Below are 21,862 nucleotides of genomic sequence, written 5' to 3'. Positions count from 1 at the left end.
GTGTTTTTTTTTCTCCTCTTTTTGTTTTTGCAGAGCCTGAGAATGGGGCGTCCTGGAAAGTGCTGAGCGCCCCCCCCCCCCCCCCCGCCAGAGAGAGGAGAGGAGAGGAGAGAGGGGAGGAGTGGCCGCTTGGGAGAGCAAACCCCCGGGGAGATTGTGCGTGGCCTGAGGCTGGCGCCATTGCCAAGGGAAGATGGAGGTGGCCATGGTGAGCGTGGAGGGCGGCGGCTGCAACAGCCACCCGCCTTACGGCTACGCCCAGCGGCGGGAGCGCCTGGCCAGCTCGCGGGCGGCGGCCGCCGTGGCGGCAGCGGCGGCGGGATCCGCCCACAACCAGGGCGGGGGCGGGCGGCGTCGCCAGGGCAACCCGCGCCTCCCGCTGGAGGAGGTGGAGCGGGAGGAGGAGACGGAGGAGGAGGAGGAGGAGGAGGAGCGGGGGGCACCCCGCCGCCGCCAGCGGCATCACTCGATGGAGGGCGAGCAGACGTCCTCGGCGGGAGACGCGCCGCCGCGGGGCGGGGGCGCCGCCGGCTGGAGCTGCGGCGAGCGGGTGGTCATCAACGTGTCGGGGCTGCGGTTCGAGACCCAGGCGCGGACCTTGGGGCAGTTCCCGGACACCCTGCTGGGCGACCCCGCCCGCCGCATGGGCTACTTCGACCCGCTGCGCAACGAGTACTTCTTCGACCGCAACCGGCCCAGCTTCGACGCGATTCTGTACTACTACCAGAGCGGCGGGCGCCTCAAGCGGCCCGTCAACGTGCCCTTCGACATCTTCGCCGAGGAGATCAAGTTCTACCAGCTGGGGGACGAGGCCATGCTCAAATTCCGCGAGGAGGAGGGCTTCGTCAAGGAGGCGGATAAGCCGCTGCCCCGAGGGGAGTTTTGGCGCCAAGTCTGGCTCCTCTTCGAGTACCCGGAGAGCTCGAGCCCGGCGCGGGGCATCGCCATCGTCTCGGTGCTGGTCATCCTCATCTCCATCGTCATCTTCTGCCTGGAGACCCTGCCCGAGTTCCGCGACGACCGCGATTTGCCGCCCGCCGGCCAGCTTCCCGCCAACGCCACCCGCCCGCCCCCCGCCGGGCGCCTGGCCGCCACCTTCGGCGACCCTTTCTTCATCGTGGAGACGGTGTGCATCGTGTGGTTCTCCTTCGAGCTGCTGGTGCGCTTCGCCGCCTGCCCCAGCAAGCCCGCCTTCTTCCGCGACATCATGAACATGATCGACATCGTGTCCATTCTGCCCTACTTCATCACCCTGGGCACCGAGCTGGCGCACCGCCAGGCCAACGGGCAGCAGGCCATGTCCTTCGCCATCCTGCGCACCATCCGCCTGGTGCGGGTCTTCCGCATCTTCAAGCTGTCGCGCCACTCCAAGGGGCTGCAGATCCTGGGCCACACGCTGCGGGCCAGCATGCGGGAGCTGGGCCTCCTCATCTTCTTCCTCTTCATCGGCGTCATCCTCTTCTCCAGCGCCGTCTACTTCGCCGAGGCCGACGAGCCGCGCTCGCAGTTCACCAGCATCCCCGACGCCTTCTGGTGGGCCGTGGTCACCATGACCACGGTGGGCTACGGCGACATGAAGCCCATCACGGTGGGCGGCAAGATCGTGGGCTCGCTCTGCGCCATCGCCGGCGTGCTGACCATCGCCCTGCCCGTGCCCGTCATCGTCTCCAACTTCAACTACTTCTACCACCGGGAGAACGAGGAGCAGCAGCAAGCCCAGCTCAGCCCCGCCGCCAGCTGCCCCTACCTCCCGGGTAACCTCCTCAAGAAGTTCCGCAGCTCCACCACCTCCTCCTCCTCCTCCAGCCTGGGCAACAAGTCCGAATACCTCGAGATGGAGGAAGGCTTGAAGCAGACCCTCTGTCTTAAATCCAAAAACAACGGCACGGAGAACGCCCAGCCCAACTCTCTGCAGCTCAGAGCGGTGGAGACTGATGTGTGATTGAGGGGGGGTGGGTGGGGGAGGCTAGGTTTTTTGGGTGGGGGTCGCCTTTCACCTGCTCCTCTTTACTTACCCCCCCCCCCTCCCCTCCCACCACCACCACCCTTCTCCTCCGCTCCCTCCAGGGGTGAGCTGTGCTCGGTGCTTCAGCCAGCACTGGCAGACAATTGACTCGGTAGGCAATACGTTCATCTTTTTACAAAACACGGGGGGGGGGGGGGGGGGAGTCGTCGTCAAGGAAGAACCAGGTGGGCAGTACCTGCGGACTGGAGAGGGGGGGGGGGGGGGTTCTTAAAAAGAACCTGGGTGGCCCCGCACGGCCAGGAGGGTCTTGCACCCACCCCATCAGCGAAGGAGAAGGCAACTTTTAAACTCTGGCCAGCCAAGGGTTGCGTGTGAGTGGCAGATTCCTTCAACTCCGAGACAGTGCACACAGACAACACTTGCTAACTTTGTACGGGAATGTCATTCATTTTGCACTGAACTTTCCGAGTGATATATCCACACACACACAAAATCCCCGATACCCCTTGTTCTTTTCGATGTCCAAGGTGGTTTCTAAATCGTGGTGATCTCCGGAAGGCTGTCTAATAGTTTGAACTAAGGATTTAATCAGGCTCCTTTTCTCGCTCTCTGTTGGGGGGATTTTTAACCGACTTGTTTTGTTTAAAAAAAACCCTGATCAAACTGTTTGCATTTGCTCCAGTTAACTTCTGGTAATACAGCACTATTATATATATATTTTTAAAAGAGCCAAAGTCGAAATGTGTTTGAACACAGCAGGTCTATCGAGGGATTTTGGTATAATCTGGAGTCGGCCTCTTATCAAGTGCTCCAAAATGACACATCTGGTTTTAAAAATTAAACCCCAACAAGAAGCGAGTTGCAGCATACAAGAGCTTCAAGTCAGGAGCAGCCAGCCGAGTGTCAATCAGGAACTGCCGGGGGAAATAAAGGGGGGGACCCGTTACACATATATTCCTGAAAATTCAGTGGAGTGCTCCAGCAGAGGGGGATATTAATAATGTTTACAGGAGAGGGGGGAAACCACACGACTTATGCAAAGGTCGTCTCAAACTTTCTCAGCTCTGTCGAACTTCGGCATACACACAGAGCGCTTCCTGCGTTAACTAATTTCTGGGGATGTTTTTTTGGGGAGGGGGACATTTAAGTGTCAGAATAACGTCCACCTAATCCAAATGGGAAGGTTACCGTTTAGACAAAGTTCCCAAAACAGCTGCACGAACTTGCTTTTTTGCACACTTTAACTACTCTGCCTCTCGAAAACTGTGAACTTCTGGAAACTCCCCCCCCCCCCCCCCTTCAATCTTGTTTTAACTGCCGCCGGTCCGCTTCTGCGGCGACCGAGGAAGATTGTCACGGAGGCAATCGCTCCAATTTTGCGGAAGATGTGGCGAACTCGCCAGCTGAAGAGCCGAGCAGATGCAGCGAAGCTGGAAGCTGGACTTGCACTTTCTGGAAGCCTGCTTTCCGGCTTCGAGGACCCCCAGCTACCAAGCCGAATCCAGCCCGAGACACACACCTTCCCTTCTCTTCCTAAAGTTTAGCGGGAGGAACCAGTTACACATTTCCCTGTTGAAGCGAACTCCATTGGATCCAATTGCACTTTTCGAAAGGTGGATATCAGCCCAGGAAATGGGATTTTATTTATTTTGCCTGCCTCCAGACTGGACGATGCCTTTGGGCGTTTTTTTCTTCATGGAATTTACGAAACGCCAGCACAGGATGAACATCAACCCCCCCCCCCCCTCCCCTCGCCCTGGAGAAAAAGGGTGCGTGTTGTGGAATATGTACTTTGAATGAATGGCCCTCCACGTCCCAGGTGAAGGGAGCGACGCATTGACGGTGAACCGAGAAGGTATGAAAGGGTTTTTCACTGTTCCTCTTTTGTTTTGGGAGGGGGGCTGACGAATAGCGGGAATCGGGGTTTCCATTCGTGCCGGGGGGGTGGGGGACTAGCGCATGATGGACGAATGGATTTCAAACTGCTGGGTTGCAAAATTGCCCTGTGCCATAATGAGCAGACGCTTCCTGAATGGAGTATTACACTTCTTCCACATCTGAAACACTGCTGGAATGCCTCCCTCCCCCTCCCTCTTTGGCTGGATATAACGTGCAATTTGTTTTTTAAACGTATCCTGTTTGTCAGAAAGCTTATGGAATGCAAGAGCTTACTGTAGGAAAGCATAAAGTCATTCAGTTGAAGGAGCTGGTGCTTTGGGATGGTGCTGTTGGGACACAGGGGACCGTTTTAATGTATGCCAAACTTCTTGCAAAGTTTAAGGTGTCATTTGTAATGGTGTGAACAAGTAGAAGAAAGGCTCGCAATTACTAGAGTACCCATTTTTTTCTTCTCCAATTAAGGGTCAATTTAGCGGCATGGTGGCACAGTGGTTAGCACAGTTGCTTCACAGCTCCAGGACCTCATGTTCGATTCACGACCTGGGTCACCGTCTGTGCGGAGTCTGCACATCCTCCCCGTTTCTGCGTGGGTTTCCTCCGGGTGCTCCGGTTTCCTCCCTCAGTCCAAAGATGTGCAGGTTAGGTGGATTGGCCGTGCTAAATTGCCCTTAGTGACCAAAAAAGGTGAGGTGGGGTTACTGAGTTACGGGATAGGGTGGAGGTAGGGTGCTCTTTCCGAGGGCTGGTGCAGACTCGATCGGCCGAAAAGCCTCCTTCTGCACTGTAAATTCTATGATTAACGTGGCCAATCCACCTACCTTGCTCATCTTTGGGTTGCGGGGGTGAGACCCACACAGATACAGGGAGAATGTGCAAACTCCGCACGGACAGTGGCCCTGGGCCGGGGATCGAACCCGGGTGCTCGGCGTCGTGAGACAACAGGGCCAACCACTGCGCCACCATGCCTCTGAAGGCTAGCAACTACACACATTAGAACATGAGGCAAGTCCCCACCCTTCAAAAAAGACAATCCATTCACTGGTTTGCTAATTCCTTTGATAGGGTATGGCATTTCTCATTAAATGGCATGCTCCTAAGGATCTGTATATGGCTACTTAGCTTTCTCTCAAATTGTTGTATGTGTGCTGCTGTTATTGGCACACACCTAACTTTCATTCAATTAACTGTGGCAGGATTTCAGGTTTTGAATCCGACCCCAATGCCGAGGTCAACGTAGGAGGCAAACCCTCAGGGCGAGAAGAGGCGACGAGGTCCAAGGAAAAGAGTGTTGAGGGTGTTGGTGGAGAAGCCAGTGGTTGGTGGAGGGGGGGGGGGGGGAGACAGAATGGAAGGGAGCACCTGCAGGGAAATCATGATGAGCAGTGTTGATGGGGTGTCCAAAGCTGAAAGGAGTCTATTTATGGAGGCACCCTCTCCCCTTCCCATTTCAATCCTGAGCAAGGTTACCTTCCAGACTTCCCTCCTGACACTGAACATTGAGGATGGGTGGGAAGCAGCTCTTCATTGGTTACTTAGGGGCCTCAGTTGCGGAAAGGGTAGGTGGGTAGGCTTAGGCCTCATCCATACAACAGTAAAATTGTGAGGGCGTGCAGTGGGAAGGCCATACGAGGACCTCCAGCATCGCTGCCTGAAAACCCACCAGCGGGAGAATATGAAATCTGCCCAGAGGCTCTTCATTTAGTCCTGACTCTGCTGTCGCTGATGATTGCACTTAACAGCTATAAATTCCCTGCAGATCAAACTCTTCCAGTCCTTAACTCCAGTCCTCTTTCAAAGCGGTGGTAGAATTACTGCAAAATACTTTACATATCGTTCAATTCAGCAATGAAAATATTGGAGATTAAATTCTGGGATTGTTTATTTTTGGGAAAACTGGTGGAGTGAAAATTCTATCTGCCCATAGATCAAAGACAGTTGGTCATTGATGGGTTTAGTCTGACACACAACTGGAATGCCCATTTTTAAATATAGGTTTGCAATGTTCTAACTGACCAATAGGAAGCAGCATTTCAGCAATGTTCCAGATGTGTATAAAGTCCAATGGGTTAATTCACTTCACTGTTACACTTGTCTGCCCTGTAAATGACCCACACAGCTGTAGCAACAGAGCAAAATATATGGATTAAATTGAGCACTTATTGGTTTTACCGTTTCTGAAATGTGGTTGTAGGCTTTGTATGGCTTTCTAAATGTTATATTCTGTCTGGAAAATGCTGGAGGCCAGGGCAAATATAAGAATATAAGAACTAGGAGCAGGAGTAGGCCATCTGCCCCCTCGAGCCTACTCCGTCATTCAGTAAGATCATGGCTGATCTTTTTGTGGACTCAGCTCCACTTACCCGCCCACTCGCCGTAACCTTTTATTCCGTTACTGTTCAAAAATCTACCTATCTTTGCCTTAGAGACATCCATCGAGGTAGCCTCAACTGCTTCACTGGGCAGGGGATTCCACAGATTCACAACCCTTTGAGCAAACAGGTTCTTCCTCAACTCAGTCCTAAATCTGCTCCCCCTTATTTTGAGGCAAAGCCCCATAATTCTAGTTTCACCTGCCAGTGAAAACAACCTCCCTGCTTCTATCTTGACTATTCCCTTCATAATTTTATATGTTTCTATAAGATCCCCCCCTCATTCTTCTAAATTCCAATATAGTCCCAGTCTACTTAGTCTCTCGTCATAAGCCAATCCTCTCAACTCTGAAATCAGCCTAGTGAACCTCCTCTGCACATCTCCAGTGTCCAGAGTCTTCCTGATTCGCTTGAAGCCCGTGCACAAATGAAGGGAAATATGTTGTATGGCTTATTTTGCACACTTGCCAGAGCCTCGATCCGCCTATGAGGAGACAACCATGGTCAGAATTTCTGAAGAAATGAAAAAGGGAGGGGAATTCCATGCAAATTGTCCGACACCAAATCCAACTCCATCTCACCTCCGTTCCATTCATGATGCTTGCGTGTAAAGTCTGGGATCAATGTGGGGGTGATTTTGAGCCCACGCTCACCGCCAATTCAGTGAGAATCGAAAAACACGGTTCTCTCTAGTGTGAATTGGGTTTCTGAATTTTCGTCCGTCCCCCTGTCTGGTAGAGTAGCGCGAATTGTGCTGTGGGATCCCGGAAACCTCATTTCAATACATGTCATTGGCAAGCACTCGCTTCAGAGCTCCCTCCCTCACAGAATATTCACCGGGCACCGGTGTGTCATTTGCAACAGGTTTGCCCAGCTTGAAGCAGTCGAGGGTGCAGAGGTAGGCATAGCCCATGGGGGGGGGGGGGGGCGGGGAAGGGGGGGACGGACGGACATGCATCTAGCAGAGGTTGGCAGTGCCGACGTGGCAGTGATAACATGTACCGGGGTGGGAGACCCATGGTGGGGGAGTGAGGGGCATATGTGTTGTGGGCAGGGGGATGCCGGCGATGAATGTCGAGGGATTCGGGCAGAGCCCTCGAAACCTCCATGATGTGGGCTGAGGGCTGTTAGGACTGAAGCGCTGGTTGGGGCGCTCTTTGAAGATGGCTCCCTGGTCTGCTTGGAGCTGGTTCCGGGTTAAATGATGCCCTGCCCCACCAGAATGATGGGAATAAACCACGGCCACTCACTTTTTTGGGCAAAGAAACTTAGCATTCCATGAGAAATCCTGCCGACGCGCAGCGCATTTATAATAATCTTTATCAGTGTCACAAGTAGGCTTACATTAACACTGCAATGAAGTTTCTGTGAAAAGCCCCTAGTCACCATATTCCGGCACCTGTTCGGGTACACTTGAGGGAGAATTCAGAATGTCGAGTTCACCTAACAAGCACATCTTTCGGGACTTGTGGGAGGAAACCGGAGCGCCCGGAGAAATAGGGTGCAAGTGTGGGGCTTAAGTGGGTGCTCTTTCCAAGGGCAGGTACAGACCCGATGGGCCGAATGGCCTCCTTCTGCACTGTAAATTCAATGTTCTATGAACTGATCATCTTAAAGGCACAATCTCCTTATCCGAGCTGACTCTTATATATGACCTAAAACTAGAACTTTTTACCTCTCTCAGTCTTCCCTTCCTCCAAATATCTTCAGGCTTGTAAAACAAACATTTTAAACTCAAGGTGTTACTCCCTAATTCCTACTTTCTGACTAATCTTAGAACCCATACAGTGCAGGTGGAGGCCAGTCGACCATCGGGTCTGCACCGTCCCTTGATAAGAGCACTCCACCCAAGCCCACTTCCCCGCCCTATCCCGATAATCCCTTAACCTAACCCGTACATCTATGGACAACTAAGGGGCAATTTATCATGGCCAATCCACCAAACCTGCACATCTTTGGACTGTGGGAGGAAACCGGAGCGCCCGGAGGAGACCCATGCAGGAACAACGTGCAAACTCCATGCATACGGTCACCTAAGACCGCAATTGAACACCGGTCCCTGCCGCTGTGAGACAGCAGTGCTAACCACTGTGCCACCATGACTAATGTGGGTTATTTTGTGTGGCACCATTGCCAGCTTAAAGTCTCACTAAGAGGTTGGAGAATTGGAGCTACGGTGATTTTGTCTGATCCTTGGCCCATGCTGACTCTTAGCAACTTTCAGTGCTGACAGTGGATCGGGGCGACACGGTGGCACAATAGTTAGCACTGCTGCCTCGGGGCATCGAGTACCCGGGCTCGATTTCGGCCCCAGGCCACTGTCCGTGTGGAGTTTGCACATTCTCCCCATGTCTGCGTGAGTCCCATCCCCACAACCCAAAGATATGCAGGGTAGGTGGATTGGCCATGCTCAATTGCCCCTTAGTTGGGAAAACAAATTGGCTACTTTAAATTTAAAAACAAAATGCTGACAGTGGAACGATGGAAAGTTGCTCCGGTATTTACGCTGTGCAATCGCATTTCATAGAATTTACAGAGAATTTACAGTGCAGAAGGAGGCCATTTGGACATCGGGTCTGCACCGGCTCTTGGAAAGAGCACCCTACCCAAGGTCCACACCTCCACCCTATCCCCATAACCCAGTAACCCCACCCAACACTAAGGGCAATTTTGGACACTAAGGGCAATTTATCATGGCCAATCCACCTAACCTGCACATCTTTGGACTGTGGGAGGAAACCGCAGCACCCAGAGGAAACCCACGCACACACGGGGAGGATGTGCAGATTCCGCACAGACAGTGACCCAAGCCGGAATCGCCCCTGGGACCCTGGAGCTGTGAAGCAATTGTGCTATCCACAATGCTACCGTGCTGCCCCTAAATTTGCCCCATACCATAGTTTCTCAGTTTTAAAAACATGCCACAAAAGTTATTAATGATCATATTTGATACGTTTTTATTTTACTTGAGACCACTGTGTATAAGATGTTAAAAAATAATCAAATATTTTTTGTATTTCACTCCAATGTTATTGTCTATCAATCTCAGTTGTGCTGGTAACCATGGGCGGGATTTTCCGTTTTGCTGGCGCCCGGGGGTTTCCTGATGGCGTGGGGCTGCCCCACAATCGGAAACCCCATTGACCGGCTGACGTAACGGAGAATCCTGCCGACAGGTCGGGGCAAAAATGTGCCCCGGCAGGGCGGAGAATCCTGCCTCATATATTTTATACAATAGACTGTGAAACTATTGAAGTAACTATAATTGTCTTTCGGGGCATTTATTTGATTGTGGCCTTCCATTTCTGTTCACAGTGAACAAGACAGTAGACATTGTGTGCACATACAATATTCAAACATGCCAATGTGACTCCAGAAGGTTCATAGCCATTCCTTGGATTTCAGATGACAGGCTTTGCTGCATCAGTTTGAAAAACAATTTACATTAAAAAAAAAATCTATACAATGGATTCTAATCAATGTCTTAATAAGAAAACTGAAGGGATAGAAGACAAAATTGCAAGAATAAACATCAGCGAATATCCAACAGGATAATGCTACAAATGGATTCTATAGGAACCAAGGTAAGGACAATTGCTTTACACTTCTTACTGTCTTATCGTGCTACTCTCAGCAGTTCTCATGTCTGAACTTAGAATTGGCAACCCTGAAATGCCTGACTACAAGTAGAGATTTGTATATACATATTTGTTACTGATATTGTGCTAAACTTTTACAGTATTACTTAGTACGATGAATATGTCTGGCAGAGTGCTAATTACATTTCAGAGCTGTTGTGAGCAAGAGGTTTTCATGTTGCATGCTTTGGTGGTAAGTCTGCAAAATACTTTATTTGTAACTACAGTAAGAAGATAATCTAGCAAATCATAAAGCTAGATTATGCTTGCTAAATCTAGCAAGACAAACAAAATAATTGCGATAGTCAAATGTACACACAAAGTGGCTCAACTGTGTGTAAATTTCCAATATCTGTTTCTTATACACCTGTTTCTGCATTGGGTATGTTAAAAATGACCCCCAATATCTTTTTTCACCTAGAATCTGAATTTGAGTCTAACTAGATTCTGGAATAAAAGTCTCCTCCCTTTATGGGCTGTAAAAATGCTACATTCATTGTTCACTCAACCCTATGGGGGGAGGTGGTGGATTAGTGGTATGGTCACTGGCCGAGTAAACCAGAGACTCAGCATACTGCTCTGGCGACCCAGGTTCAAATCCCACCACTGCAGATGATGAAATCTGAACTCAATAAAAATCTGTAATTAAAAATCTAATGATGATCATGAAACCATTGCGATTGTCGTAAAAACCCACCTGGTTCACTAATGGCCTTTAGGGAAGGAAATGTGCTATCCTTACCTGGTCTGGCCTACATGTGATTCCAACGCAATGTGGTTGACTCTTAACTTCCCCGATGGGCAATAAATGCGATGCCCACGTCCCATGAACAAAGAAAAACATTTTACGTTACACCTCACAAAACCTTTCACAATTCAGCTCTAAATCGGTGGTCTGACTATGGAAGTGTCTCCAATGGGAGTCCTCCTGTCAAAGGCACTTCCATAGTCAGACCACCAATTTAGAGCTGAATTGTGAAAGGTTTTGTGAGGTGTAACATAATTTTGTCTCTAAAAACACAAAAACACCCCTTACGAGCTAACAACTCGTGTCTTCACAAACAAAATTAAGGTAATACCAAACAACCATTGGCTACCAATGTTAGTACAATCTTCACTGCTGCTGTTTGTAAGGCGAGAAGCTGATATTACCACCCAGTTGTGAAGATCATTATTGAACCAGATCATTTTGGACAGTTGATGCTTGTCAGGCTGATAGGGCAGCTGGCTTTGCCACCTTGGCAGGATTCGCTCAGGTCCATAAACTTTAAATATGAGGTTATTCATGAACGCATTGCCTTCTCAACCTTGCCTCTCGCCTGAGGTGTGGTGATCCTCCGGTTAAACCACCACCAGTCAGCTCTCCCCCTCAAAGGGGAGAGCAACCTTTGGTCATCTGGGATTATGGCGACTTTACCTTATTTAAACTGTACACATGTGGCCAGCAGGTATCTCTCAGAGCAAGCAGGTACTTTTTTCAACAGGAAGGGATTCCTCTTCAATGTGCAAATAGTATGCAACCATCGCAAACGGATTATGCAAGTGTGCAGTGATATCCCTGGAAGCTGCAATGACTCATTTTCATACTGGGACAGTCTCAGGAGCCTCAGCTGTTTGTTCCACCGGAGAGCCTTCGTGATGGCTCCTAGGTAACGGGTCTTCAGCTGAAGATGTGGCTGCTGACATTGTTGCGGAACCCATCAACGAGGCACGTGAAACGCATATCCCTTTAATGATAATAACGACTATTGAGTAGGCCATCGGGCTTTTGAAACTGCTGCAGATTCTGAGACTATTCTGGGGGAGCGGTTTGAAAATGCCCCCTCGGGGGTCTTCCATACTTTGGTGTACTTCACTCTGCGCACCGCAGAGAGGGGTGGAACTGGCATTCTATGAGGTCTGATGAAAAGGAGGAAGGGGATGTGGAGCGTGAACATGCAGCCAATGTTTCAGAAGGCACCACTGGCTGTGGCCATTAACACGCACGACAGAGAAACGTGCATCTTGCTCATCCACGTTAGATTCAGCTGAGATCCCCATGTTGCTTCTGTACTCTTACCATGGTACTCAAGTGTGAAATTACCCTCAGTCTAGATGCACAAAGTTGTCTTTGTTAAGTACCTATGCACAGGCCTTTCATGATGCAGTGCGTGTCATGGCCATTTTACTGCATATGCAGGAATGCCATCTTGCATTTCATTCACCTTGCCAGCCCTCATGAGGCTGATGAAGTGCTTCTGTCATTATACCCATGTTTGTGGGAAAAACCCACAGCCATTAACCTCCAGTCAGACCTCCTCACGGAGTATGAGTGTCCTCCTCCTTCAGTCCTTGTGAGAAAGGTATATGCCTTCTTTCTCTGAAGGTGGCAGGGCAGGTGGGAACGAAAGCATATGGAATGCTTTCCTTTATTGAGCGAGGTGTTGAATACAAAAGCAGGAACTGTATAAAGTGTTGGTTAAGCCACAATTGGAATTTTGTGTCAAGCTCTGGTCATGACAATCCAGGAAGGACATAATTGCTCTGGAGACAGGACAGAGATGATTAACAGGATTGTTGCCACTATGTCGAAAATTGTAGCCATGAGGAAATATTGGATAGGCTAGAGTTGTTTTCCTTGGAATAGAGGAGGCTATGGGGCGACCTAATTGAGCTGTACACAATTATGAGGGGCCTCAACATGATAGACAGGAAATACTTGTTGTGTTAGGCAGAATATCTTTTTGGACTGATGGCAGTTTCCTATCGGTGGAAAATACCGCTCATGTCGCCAGTGCATAGTAGTGGCATGAAATGGCTTTCTTAACTTGCTGTTGCTCAAGATTTGGGAAACTTTGCCCTTCCAGGATAATTTGAGGTGGACCGAAAAGTGGTGGCAATTGGCCCATTTGCAAGTTTGCACGATATATACAGCGAACAATGATCTGATCAGGACAGCCATTGTCCTGCAGTATAGCTCTGATGTCTATGTTTCTGCATGGAGCTTACAAGGTGGGAAAATGGCTGGGGTCCTATAGACAAAATTGCTCATCAGGCCAATCTTGTATAAATTGTTGTGATCATTTGAAATTTGGCATTATATTTGTCCTGATGAGTGCAAGACGTAAAGCTTCGGCAACATTTGCCTATTTTCAGCAATGTGAACATTTCGGAACAGGTACAGCAACTCTGAAACTGCTAGCTACTTTCCTGTTCATATCTTTCACAGTTCTTAGTCTTCCACAAATTTATTTATTAATTGATTTTTGCACTTATAATTTATAAGAGCTGTTTGCATGCATGTGCACCCTAGAATCATAGAATTTACAGTGCAGAAGGAGGCCATTTGGCCCATCGAGTCTGCATCTGCTCTTGGAAAGAGCACCATATCCCTACCCAAGCCCACACCTCCACCCTATCCCCATAACCCAGTAACCCCACCCAACACTAAGGGCAATTTAGCATGGCCAATCCATCTAACCTGCACATCTTTGGACTGTGGGAGGAAACCAGAGCACCCGGAGGAAACCCACGGAGACACGGGGAGAACGTGCAGACTCCGCACAGACAGTGACCCAAGCCGGGAATCAAACCTGGGACCCTGGAGCTGTGAAGCAATTGTGCGAACCACTATGCTACCGTGCTGCCCATTTAAGGTAACTTCAATTATTGAAATCTTGTAAAAAAATAAAATAGGAATCTTTGAAAAAATACAAATCCATGTTTCCGTTTTCTTAGTGGAATGGCCGAAAGAGCTTGCATTTGTGTCGCCCTTTAGATGGCTCTGAGATATATCCCACAATTCTATATATTTCATGTTGTGATATAAATCTCTCCACCAATGGCTTTACGTTCAGACTTAAAAAACAATAAGCTGAATTCCCAGTGTAATATTACTTTCAATTAAATAGACGCTCATAATTTGTATGGTCATTCTTTGTTGATATATTCGAGCCCACCAGCTCCTCCTGAAACAATGTAAAAAGAAAGGTGGGGAGAAGAGAAAGCCACTATTAATGGCTCTGTACATAATTTATCATATTGAGTTCACATAAGCATTTTTCAAATGTGTTTACGATTTTGCCAAGTGCTTTTCAATTGGAAGGAAATGCTTTTGAACTTTGGTTCAACTTTAAACAGTTAAGAAAACTGTAATCATCCATTAGCTGGTACTTTATATTAAGCTCATGAAAGAAAGTGAGATCCGACAGTAAACGTTATAACATCTTTCTCTTTTGCATATTGCAGTCTGATAATGTGTAAAACAAAGAAAGATGTAAGTGTCAACATTAAAGACCCAGGGTGGAATTCTTCCACCTGGGACTTAGTCCTGTGGTGGGATGGGGAATGCTTCCCGCTGTGGGGATGGGGGTGGGAATGCCGCATCTTCCATCCCCGGTGTAAATAATTTTGCATCCAGGGGTTTTGTGCTGTCTTCTGTGGCAGAGCAGACTTGATTGTGCGCGTCCCGCCATTATACCTGGGTGCCATATAAAGCCGTGCTACATCACTAATCCACCATTTAGGAAAGAAGACGGACTCAACGCTCTTGAGGCTGTAAGATGGACGTCCTTGATGATATCGACACTGAAGATCCACTGATAGATACGTTCCCCCCCCCCCCCCCCCCCCCCATTCACTACTGTGGTGATCCAGGGCCTCTGGTGGCCTCCATCCTGAACTCCGTAAGCTGCCCCAGGCCTCCTTCAGGTAAATCCTGACTTCCGCATGCCATATTGGTCCAGACGTGTTCTGGACTGGTGCGTTTTCCTGCCAACGTAGCGGAAAATTGGGCATGGAGGAAGAATCTCATCCCATTAGCTAGCCTCCAGTGGAATTCCCGATCCACCAAAGCGGGCAGCATTGGAAAGTTTTAAGCCAAGGTGAAAGCAATCTTTGGGACTCCCACCGTATTCTGTTCTCCCCCCCCTCCCCCTCACTCCCCTTTCCCCTCCACAGACGGGGGCATGGGAGAACTCTGCCCCAGTGATATTGCTTTTGACTCACTGCCACTTTCCGCAGTTGAGGCGTAACTGGATAGGAGAAGTTTCTGTGTAGCAAGAACTTTATTTCTTACCTGCTTAGATCGTTCATTTTTATACTTGGATTGGCAGAAATGATAAGAACGATGGATATGATATTTTCAAAGCAGCCTTATACGCACTCATCGATAAAAACAGCAGCAGCATGACATCAAAGAATATTGTGGGTAATGTCCTTTTTGGTTAGGTGTCACAATAAATTTGAATGTCAGTAGTGCTTGTAACTGTTGGATAGATAATTGCAATGAGTAAAAAGCTTTGAAAATCATAAAGTGTTTGAATGAATAAGTTGTGCCACTGTGCCGTAGTATTACATACAGCCTTTGATTATCTGTCACTTTCTGGTCCCTGTTCACACCAATATAGTCTTGTTCAGCCTAGAGCAACCTGCCAATTACATATTTGATGCAATATTAGGAAATATCATTAGGGGGGGCACGGTAGCACAGTGGTTAGCACTGTTGTTTCACAGCTCCAGGGTCCCGGGTTCGATTCCCGGCTTGGGTCACTGTCTGTGCAGATTCTGCACGTTCTCCCCGTGTCTGCGTGGGTTTCCTCCAGGTGCTCCGGTTTCCTCTCACACGTCCCGAAAGACGTGTTGTTAGGTGAATTGGACATTCTGAATTCTCCCTCAGTGTACCCGAACAGGCGCCGGAATGTGGCGACGAGGGGATTTTCACAGTCACCTCATTGCAGTGTTAAAGTAAGCCTACTTGTGACAATAGTAAAGATTTTTATTATTGTTATTATTTAAGTCAAAAAGTACAGAATCACAGGGGCAGTTACAATGTGATTTTCATCGGATGGCAGAGTTAAGTAGATATTATCCATTCACTTAGATTAATACAATAATTGTGATTAGAAGATAATGTCAGTTTTTCATGTAATTTGATTGAAACGTTTTGAATTGCAATAATTATTTGGCTTTTTAGAAAAAAATGTAGTTCTTTTCGGTCACTAATGAGCATTGTTTTTTTAAGTGCCAAAATGTTCAAAAGTCCTCGTCCAAAGGTTCATTTATCTCAGAAAACGCACAACAAATGTCAAAGCAGGAAGTAGCTGCTGTGAAATTGCTATTCAACGTGTAAATGTTTTCGAACCATCAGAACCTAATATTTTCTCCAGTTTTTGCCAACTAAGGCAGGAAAAAGAAAGTACTTGGCAACAAAGCTCCTCAAATATTTGTTGGAGTATAAAAATAGAAACCTTTTTGTGGATGATTTTGCTGTTAGCAGCAGCAAGAACAGTTCACGCAGAAGTCGCAAGGTCAGTGTACATCTCTCACTGGCAAAAGGGTAGAAATACCATTGAGCTGAAAAACGAGCCGGCAAAGTTGGTGTCAGGACGGCAATATGAATGCTTAAAATGCAGCGTGATGCACATTGTTTCTAGAACCTTAAGTCTGAAGGCAACCTAATCTTGACCAGAATGCAAGGATGCCGTGTTTTACTCGCCGGAATCAATCTCAAATAAGGTGCTGGTGCCACATCCGTGATGTGGGCGGCAAATTTTGACTGTTGCTTTACAAAGGGATTCTGTATTCTGTATTGTTCAAAGGTGCAGCATAGACGAGAGTCCTTCCTCGTGATCCGCTTTGAGTAACAGGCAGTGCCAATGCTGGAATTAGTTGAGAAACCGGTATTATTAAGTCATTGTCGCCTTTAATTCGGAGGAAGAATTAAAATATAGTTAAAAATACTTGCGACGTAATGTAATTGTGATTATAGTTCTGCACTTGGCTACATAGAGTGAGCTTAATGGTGCAATTAACTTTGGATTGCTCCAGCAAAAAGCTGGCAGAGTCACGACGGCCTGCTTCTGTGATGTAAACCTGAGGATTTATCCTCTGTTGTCTTACTTTATTTTCGCAATTCTATTGGGAGCTACCTCGGTGTACCATTAATTCTTTTCTGGAAATTATCCAATCACGTGTTTCATAATGATTCCCAATTTTACGTTATATTTTCTCTGTGTCCAACTGTGCAGTTGGACATTTGGCTGCTTCACTGAGCAGCAAGGTTGCTGGACCTTCTTCCTTCTTCATTCCACAAGACAGCGGCGGGCCCTGTCCTAGCTTCTGCCTGTCTTTGATGATTGCGTTCTGCAGGCAGCTCCCATCTCCTGGCAGAGCTTGGCATCACCAATTGGACACCACTGATAGGAGACCAATTTTGCTGCTACATTTACATCGCCATCTACATTTGAACACGATTTGATTTGATTTGATTTATTGTCACATGTACCGAAGTACGGTGAAAAGTATTTTTCTGCGGCCGAGGAACGTACACAGTACGTACATAGTAGACACAAGGAACATTGACAAATGGTACATCGACAAAACAGTGATTCCCAGTGTGGAACAAGGGGCCAAACAAAGCAATACATGAGCAAGAGCAGCATAGGGCGTTGTGAATAGTGTTCTTACAGGGAACAGATCAGTCCAAGGGGGAGTCATTGAGGAGTCTAGTAGCTGTGGGGAAGAAGCTGTTCCTATGTCTGGATGTGCGCGTCCTCAGACTTCTGTACCTTCTGCCTGATGGAAGGGTCTGGAAGAAGGCAATGGCTGAGTGGGAGGGGTCTCTGATAATGCTGTCTGTCTTCCTGAGGCAGCGAGAGGTATGTACAGAATCAATGTGGGGGTGGCAAGTTTGTGTGATGCATTGGACTGAGTTCACCACACTCTGCAGTTTCTTGCGATCTTGGACCGAGCAGTTGCCATACCAAGTTGTGATGCAGCCGGATAGGATGCTCTCTATCGCACATCTGTAGAAGTTTGTGAGAGTCGATGCAGACATGGCAAATTTCTTTAGCTTCCGTAGGAAGTAGAGACGTTGTTGGGCTTTCTTGACTGTTGCATCAATGTGAGTGGACCAGGACAGACTGTTGGTGATGGTGACCCCCAGGAACTTAAAGCTATCGACCATCTCCACTTCGGAGCCATTGATGCATCAGATGATGGCCATCAGGTGAGCTCCACAGATGCGACATGAAGCCAGCATCCGAAAATTATCTGAGAGTTGGGTTCTGAACCTCCAATTGAAAATCAAGCCTTTTGATAATTGAATTGTATTTAATCATTTATAAAAATATTTCCCATTGTTTATTTACCCCATTTCTTTTGGTTTATTTACCAAATTAAACATAGCCAGCTCTCCCTCAACCTGTGTCATTAACTTTGTTTAATATTCTTGTTTTGGATTCAAGAATGTTGCTCTCAAACTTAATATGGAATTCAATTGTATTATGATCACTTTTTCCCAGAGGGTCTTTTACTATGAGATACTAATTAACCTTGCCTTATTACAAAAATAGCTTTGTCCCCCTAGATGGTTGTACAGTGGATTGTTCTTGGAAGCTATCGTGAAAGCAATCGACAAATTCATTTTCCACATGACTTTTGTTCATTTAACTTTCCCCACATATACGATGAAAATAAAGTTCCTAAGTTCTTAGAAGCTCCAGTTATTTCTTGTTTAATGTTCTGCCCAATGGTATAACTACTGATAGGAGGCCTGCAAACCACTTTTAGAAGTGTTTGGTATTCCTAACCTCCACCCATACTCATGATACTCCCTCATCTGAGTCAGGAGATGGGGTTCTCCGTAACCCAACGCCAATTTTGTAATCGCCGATCGGGCGGAGAATCCCTTTTTACGATGGAATCGGGGGCAGCTCCTGATTTTGGTTTCTCCGCCCCGTCCAAAACGGTGTCATCGAGGACTGCGCCGCATGCCGTTAGGACGGCCTCAGTATGTCACCTGAAGGCCCTCCCCTGAGGCTGCGCCCCCGAAGGGCCGAGTTCTCGACTATGTGGGGGACGTGTGGTCTCAGCAGGCGGGAACCCGGAGTGGCGGCTGCGGACAGTGTCCAGTGCCACCACAGTCGGGCAGGGCCCGTGCTGCTGGCCAGCGGGACTTCGGCGAGGGCGGGGGGGGGGGGGGGGGGGACTGGTTGGGGGAAGCCAGGGGGTGTCCAGGGGGGCACTATCTGGCAGGTCGTGGTCCGTGCACGGCCGGTGCCATGTTGTCATCGCCATGCGCGGTCACGGCCCCAACAATTCTCCGGCCGGTTTTGTCATGGAGGCCAGGGTTTTACGTGGCGCGGCTGTTAACCCCTCACCGGTTGGTAGATTGGTGCTGGGGCGCCGCAGATTTTTTTGACGTAAAACGCCACGGATCCTCCAGACATGACCTGGAAATCAGAGAATCCAGCCCACGATATTTTTTATGACTGTCCTTATGTCAGCCTTTATTGTGAGAGCTACTCCTCCTTTTCCATTCTGCCTGTCTTTTTGAAATGTGTGCATTGGAATATTTATTTCCCAACCTTGATCACCTTATAACCACGGCCAAATCTTATGGAAAACCCATCAGTAAAATTTAAATGAGGCTAGGAACTTAAAATATCCTGGAATGGAATTCAGGCCAATGAGTACATTTTGCATTGGCCCACATGCTCCTGGTTAAAATCAACACTGGCGCAATGGATTCCCATTTAATTTGCTTGCTGAGTATTCTTTGAGAGTTTGTTGGTGGTGAATTTAAGTTACTTTGTGCAGTGAATAATGACAGTATGTCTAGACAGGGACATTTACTGCACTTTTTGTTTTTTTTTAATGTAAAATTACATATCCTGCAAGAGTTTGAATAAATTCCTGCAAGAGCCGTTGCGGAAAATGTTTTGCTTGCAAGGTGTTCGAAAAATGCAGAAACCAGATAACACTATTGGGTTTCATTTAAATGGAAACCGGCATTTAGAAAATGTGTTGAATATCAATATTTACAAATACTTCCATCCCTGCAAGTGTGCAAACTCAGCAGGGAAATTAAGAAAACTGGTAGGGGGGGTTATGACGCAGATATATGGAAGGGTTAAACAGGTATCTAACCAATATGTTGCAATGATTTTAAATCTGGGGCTTGCCATTGTGAGCTTCTGCAAACGCAAGACAGTGTGACTCAGCTCACACAGCTCAGCTTTACTCGTCAGTCTGTGCCAGTGACCTACATTGTGCCACTGGCAGGCCTGTGGCAAGAAAATGGAGTTAAGGCAAACAGACCAAATGTGATCTTGGTGAATGGCAGAACAGTCTTGATGGACCGAATGGCCTGCTCCTGTTTCTTATGATTCTTATAACTCTTAAGTGGCCATTCAGTCTTGGCAATGCAGCAATTGACTCTTTCTATCCAGTGTATGGCTATTATACGTTTCTCAGTGGACTTTGGTGCCTGGTCATGCCTGATGCATGGGTTGGCAACTATCTCTCACATTTCATTGGCACATGCGGGACAGGGCTAAAGGCTTGCATTATGAACTCAATTATGTGTCAGACGGAACCAGGCCATAGATCCTTTGTCTGCTTAGCTCCTCTGTGATCTCCAGCCATGCCTTCTTGGTGAGCCTTGCTGGCCTCCTCCACCAGTCAACTGGGAAGCGCAGCTCTCGGTGCTCTTAGTACCTCCAGGGGCCACCACTAAACCTTGGAGCCATCCTTCCTCTGCGTCAGCCTTCCATCTCGTAAAATGATGGCGTGCATCGTGGTGCTCAACTCTGCGTTAAGCCTGTCTCCTGTGTTGTGTTCAAGCTCTGTAGCAAGACTGGAGTGTCCTCTCCAAGACTCAAGCCTGTGCAAAATTTATGGAGACCATCGATCCAGGGTCTGCCTTCCGACCTCTGGAGATGAATCCACAGGAATGCAAAGATCTATGTTCGTTTGTAGGAGATGCCAGAAAGATGACGTATTTATACATCAGTCGCCTTTGGGCTCCACTCCAAAATTTTTGTCAGGGTTTCCCCCTTAGCCTTCAACTCTCCCGAGGTATCCACAAGGCCATGGAGCTATTTGCCCATAGGTGGGAGTTTGGTTCTTGAAACTGAAGCATGAAACTTGGGTCACTAAGAGCAAGCATGTTGGTACAGCAAGCAACTACGAAGTCAATTGGCAAGTCGGCCTTTGTTGCAAGAGGACTTGAGTACAGGAGCAAGCATGTCTTACTGCAGCTGCACAGGGCCTTGGTGAGACCACGTCTGTAGTGTCTATAGTTATTAGTCTCCTTACCGGAGAAAGGATATACTTGCCACAGAGGGATTGCCGTAAAGACGGATTCCTGGGATGGCAGGATTGTAGTGTGCGCAGAGGTTGGATCAACCGGGTCTTTGATCACTAGAATTTAGAAGAATGAGAGGGGATCTCATTGAAATGTCAAAAATTCTGGCAGGGCTGAACAGGCTGGCTGCGGAGATGTTGGGTGCGATTCAGCGGACAAACGTTTAAGTCTGTTTTGGGTGCATTTGGCAGGTGTTTCTTTGTTGCTGCAGTATTCACCTCACTATTCACCGGCACTTTGTCCTTTTCTTTGGCATTTAGAGCGATTTCCTGCTGGCGAGCTGACCTCACCAGCAGGAACGGCTGTTTTGAGCAGCAGCCCCGATCATTCCTCCCGCTTTCAGCCCCCTCCTCCAGCCCTGATTTATGCTCTCCCCATTCCCCTTACCCCTCCAACCCTGGGAAGGCCTCCTCAACCCCCCCTCCCCTGGCAGTGCCAACCTGGCATCTGGGCATCCAGGCACCCTGGAAATGCCACCCAGGCACCCTGGCAGTGCCAGGGGACCTTGCAGGGTACCACCCTGCCCTGCCCCCTGACCACCTGGTGTTCTCTAATGCTCTGTGAGATTCTCTGACGTGCCGTTGCACCTGTTTCTCATTTGTATGAACCAGGGCTAAATGTGCCCTGGCGAGGTCTTGTAGGCACGGCCGTTGAGTCGTGGGTGCGTCCAGCATCCGGGTGTTTAACTGAGACCAGGATCTCAACCAGGGTCGGCCGCAGCGAGTCGGATGACTAGCTATCGTCCAGTGCTGACTGCGATCGCTGAACCACCGCTCATTGTTTCCTCTGGCTGCGGTTGTCTAAAACAAGGGGACACAGTCTCAGGATACTGGGTAAGCCATGTAGGACTGAGATGAGGAAA

The 21,862-nt window shown here is 48.3% G+C and overlaps 1 protein-coding gene and 1 long non-coding RNA gene across 3 annotated transcripts in view; both read left to right on the top strand.

The window, feature by feature from the left end:
* The first annotated feature begins 469 nt into the window (after positions 1-469).
* On the top strand, positions 470-1,942 carry LOC140384711 (potassium voltage-gated channel subfamily A member 4-like). The gene has a single exon (XM_072466660.1). It carries the CDS (start codon positions 470-472, stop codon positions 1,940-1,942), a length of 1,473 nt encoding a protein of 490 aa, XP_072322761.1.
* Positions 1,943-3,709: 1,767 nt separating this feature from the next.
* Positions 3,710-21,862, top strand: part of LOC140384710 (uncharacterized) — a 123,518-nt gene continuing 105,365 nt past the window's right edge. For both annotated transcript variants that reach the window (XR_011933129.1, XR_011933128.1), the window contains exons 1-2: positions 3,710-3,821; positions 9,550-9,818. This is a non-coding gene — a long non-coding RNA (uncharacterized lncRNA). The remainder of the gene's footprint in view (positions 3,822-9,549; positions 9,819-21,862) is intronic.

Source organism: Scyliorhinus torazame, chromosome 10, assembly GCF_047496885.1.
Source record: "Scyliorhinus torazame isolate Kashiwa2021f chromosome 10, sScyTor2.1, whole genome shotgun sequence".
NCBI classification, from domain to species: domain Eukaryota; kingdom Metazoa; phylum Chordata; class Chondrichthyes; order Carcharhiniformes; family Scyliorhinidae; genus Scyliorhinus; species Scyliorhinus torazame.
Note: the sequence above shows the minus strand (reverse complement) of the source record. Positions and strands in the feature narration are given on the sequence as shown.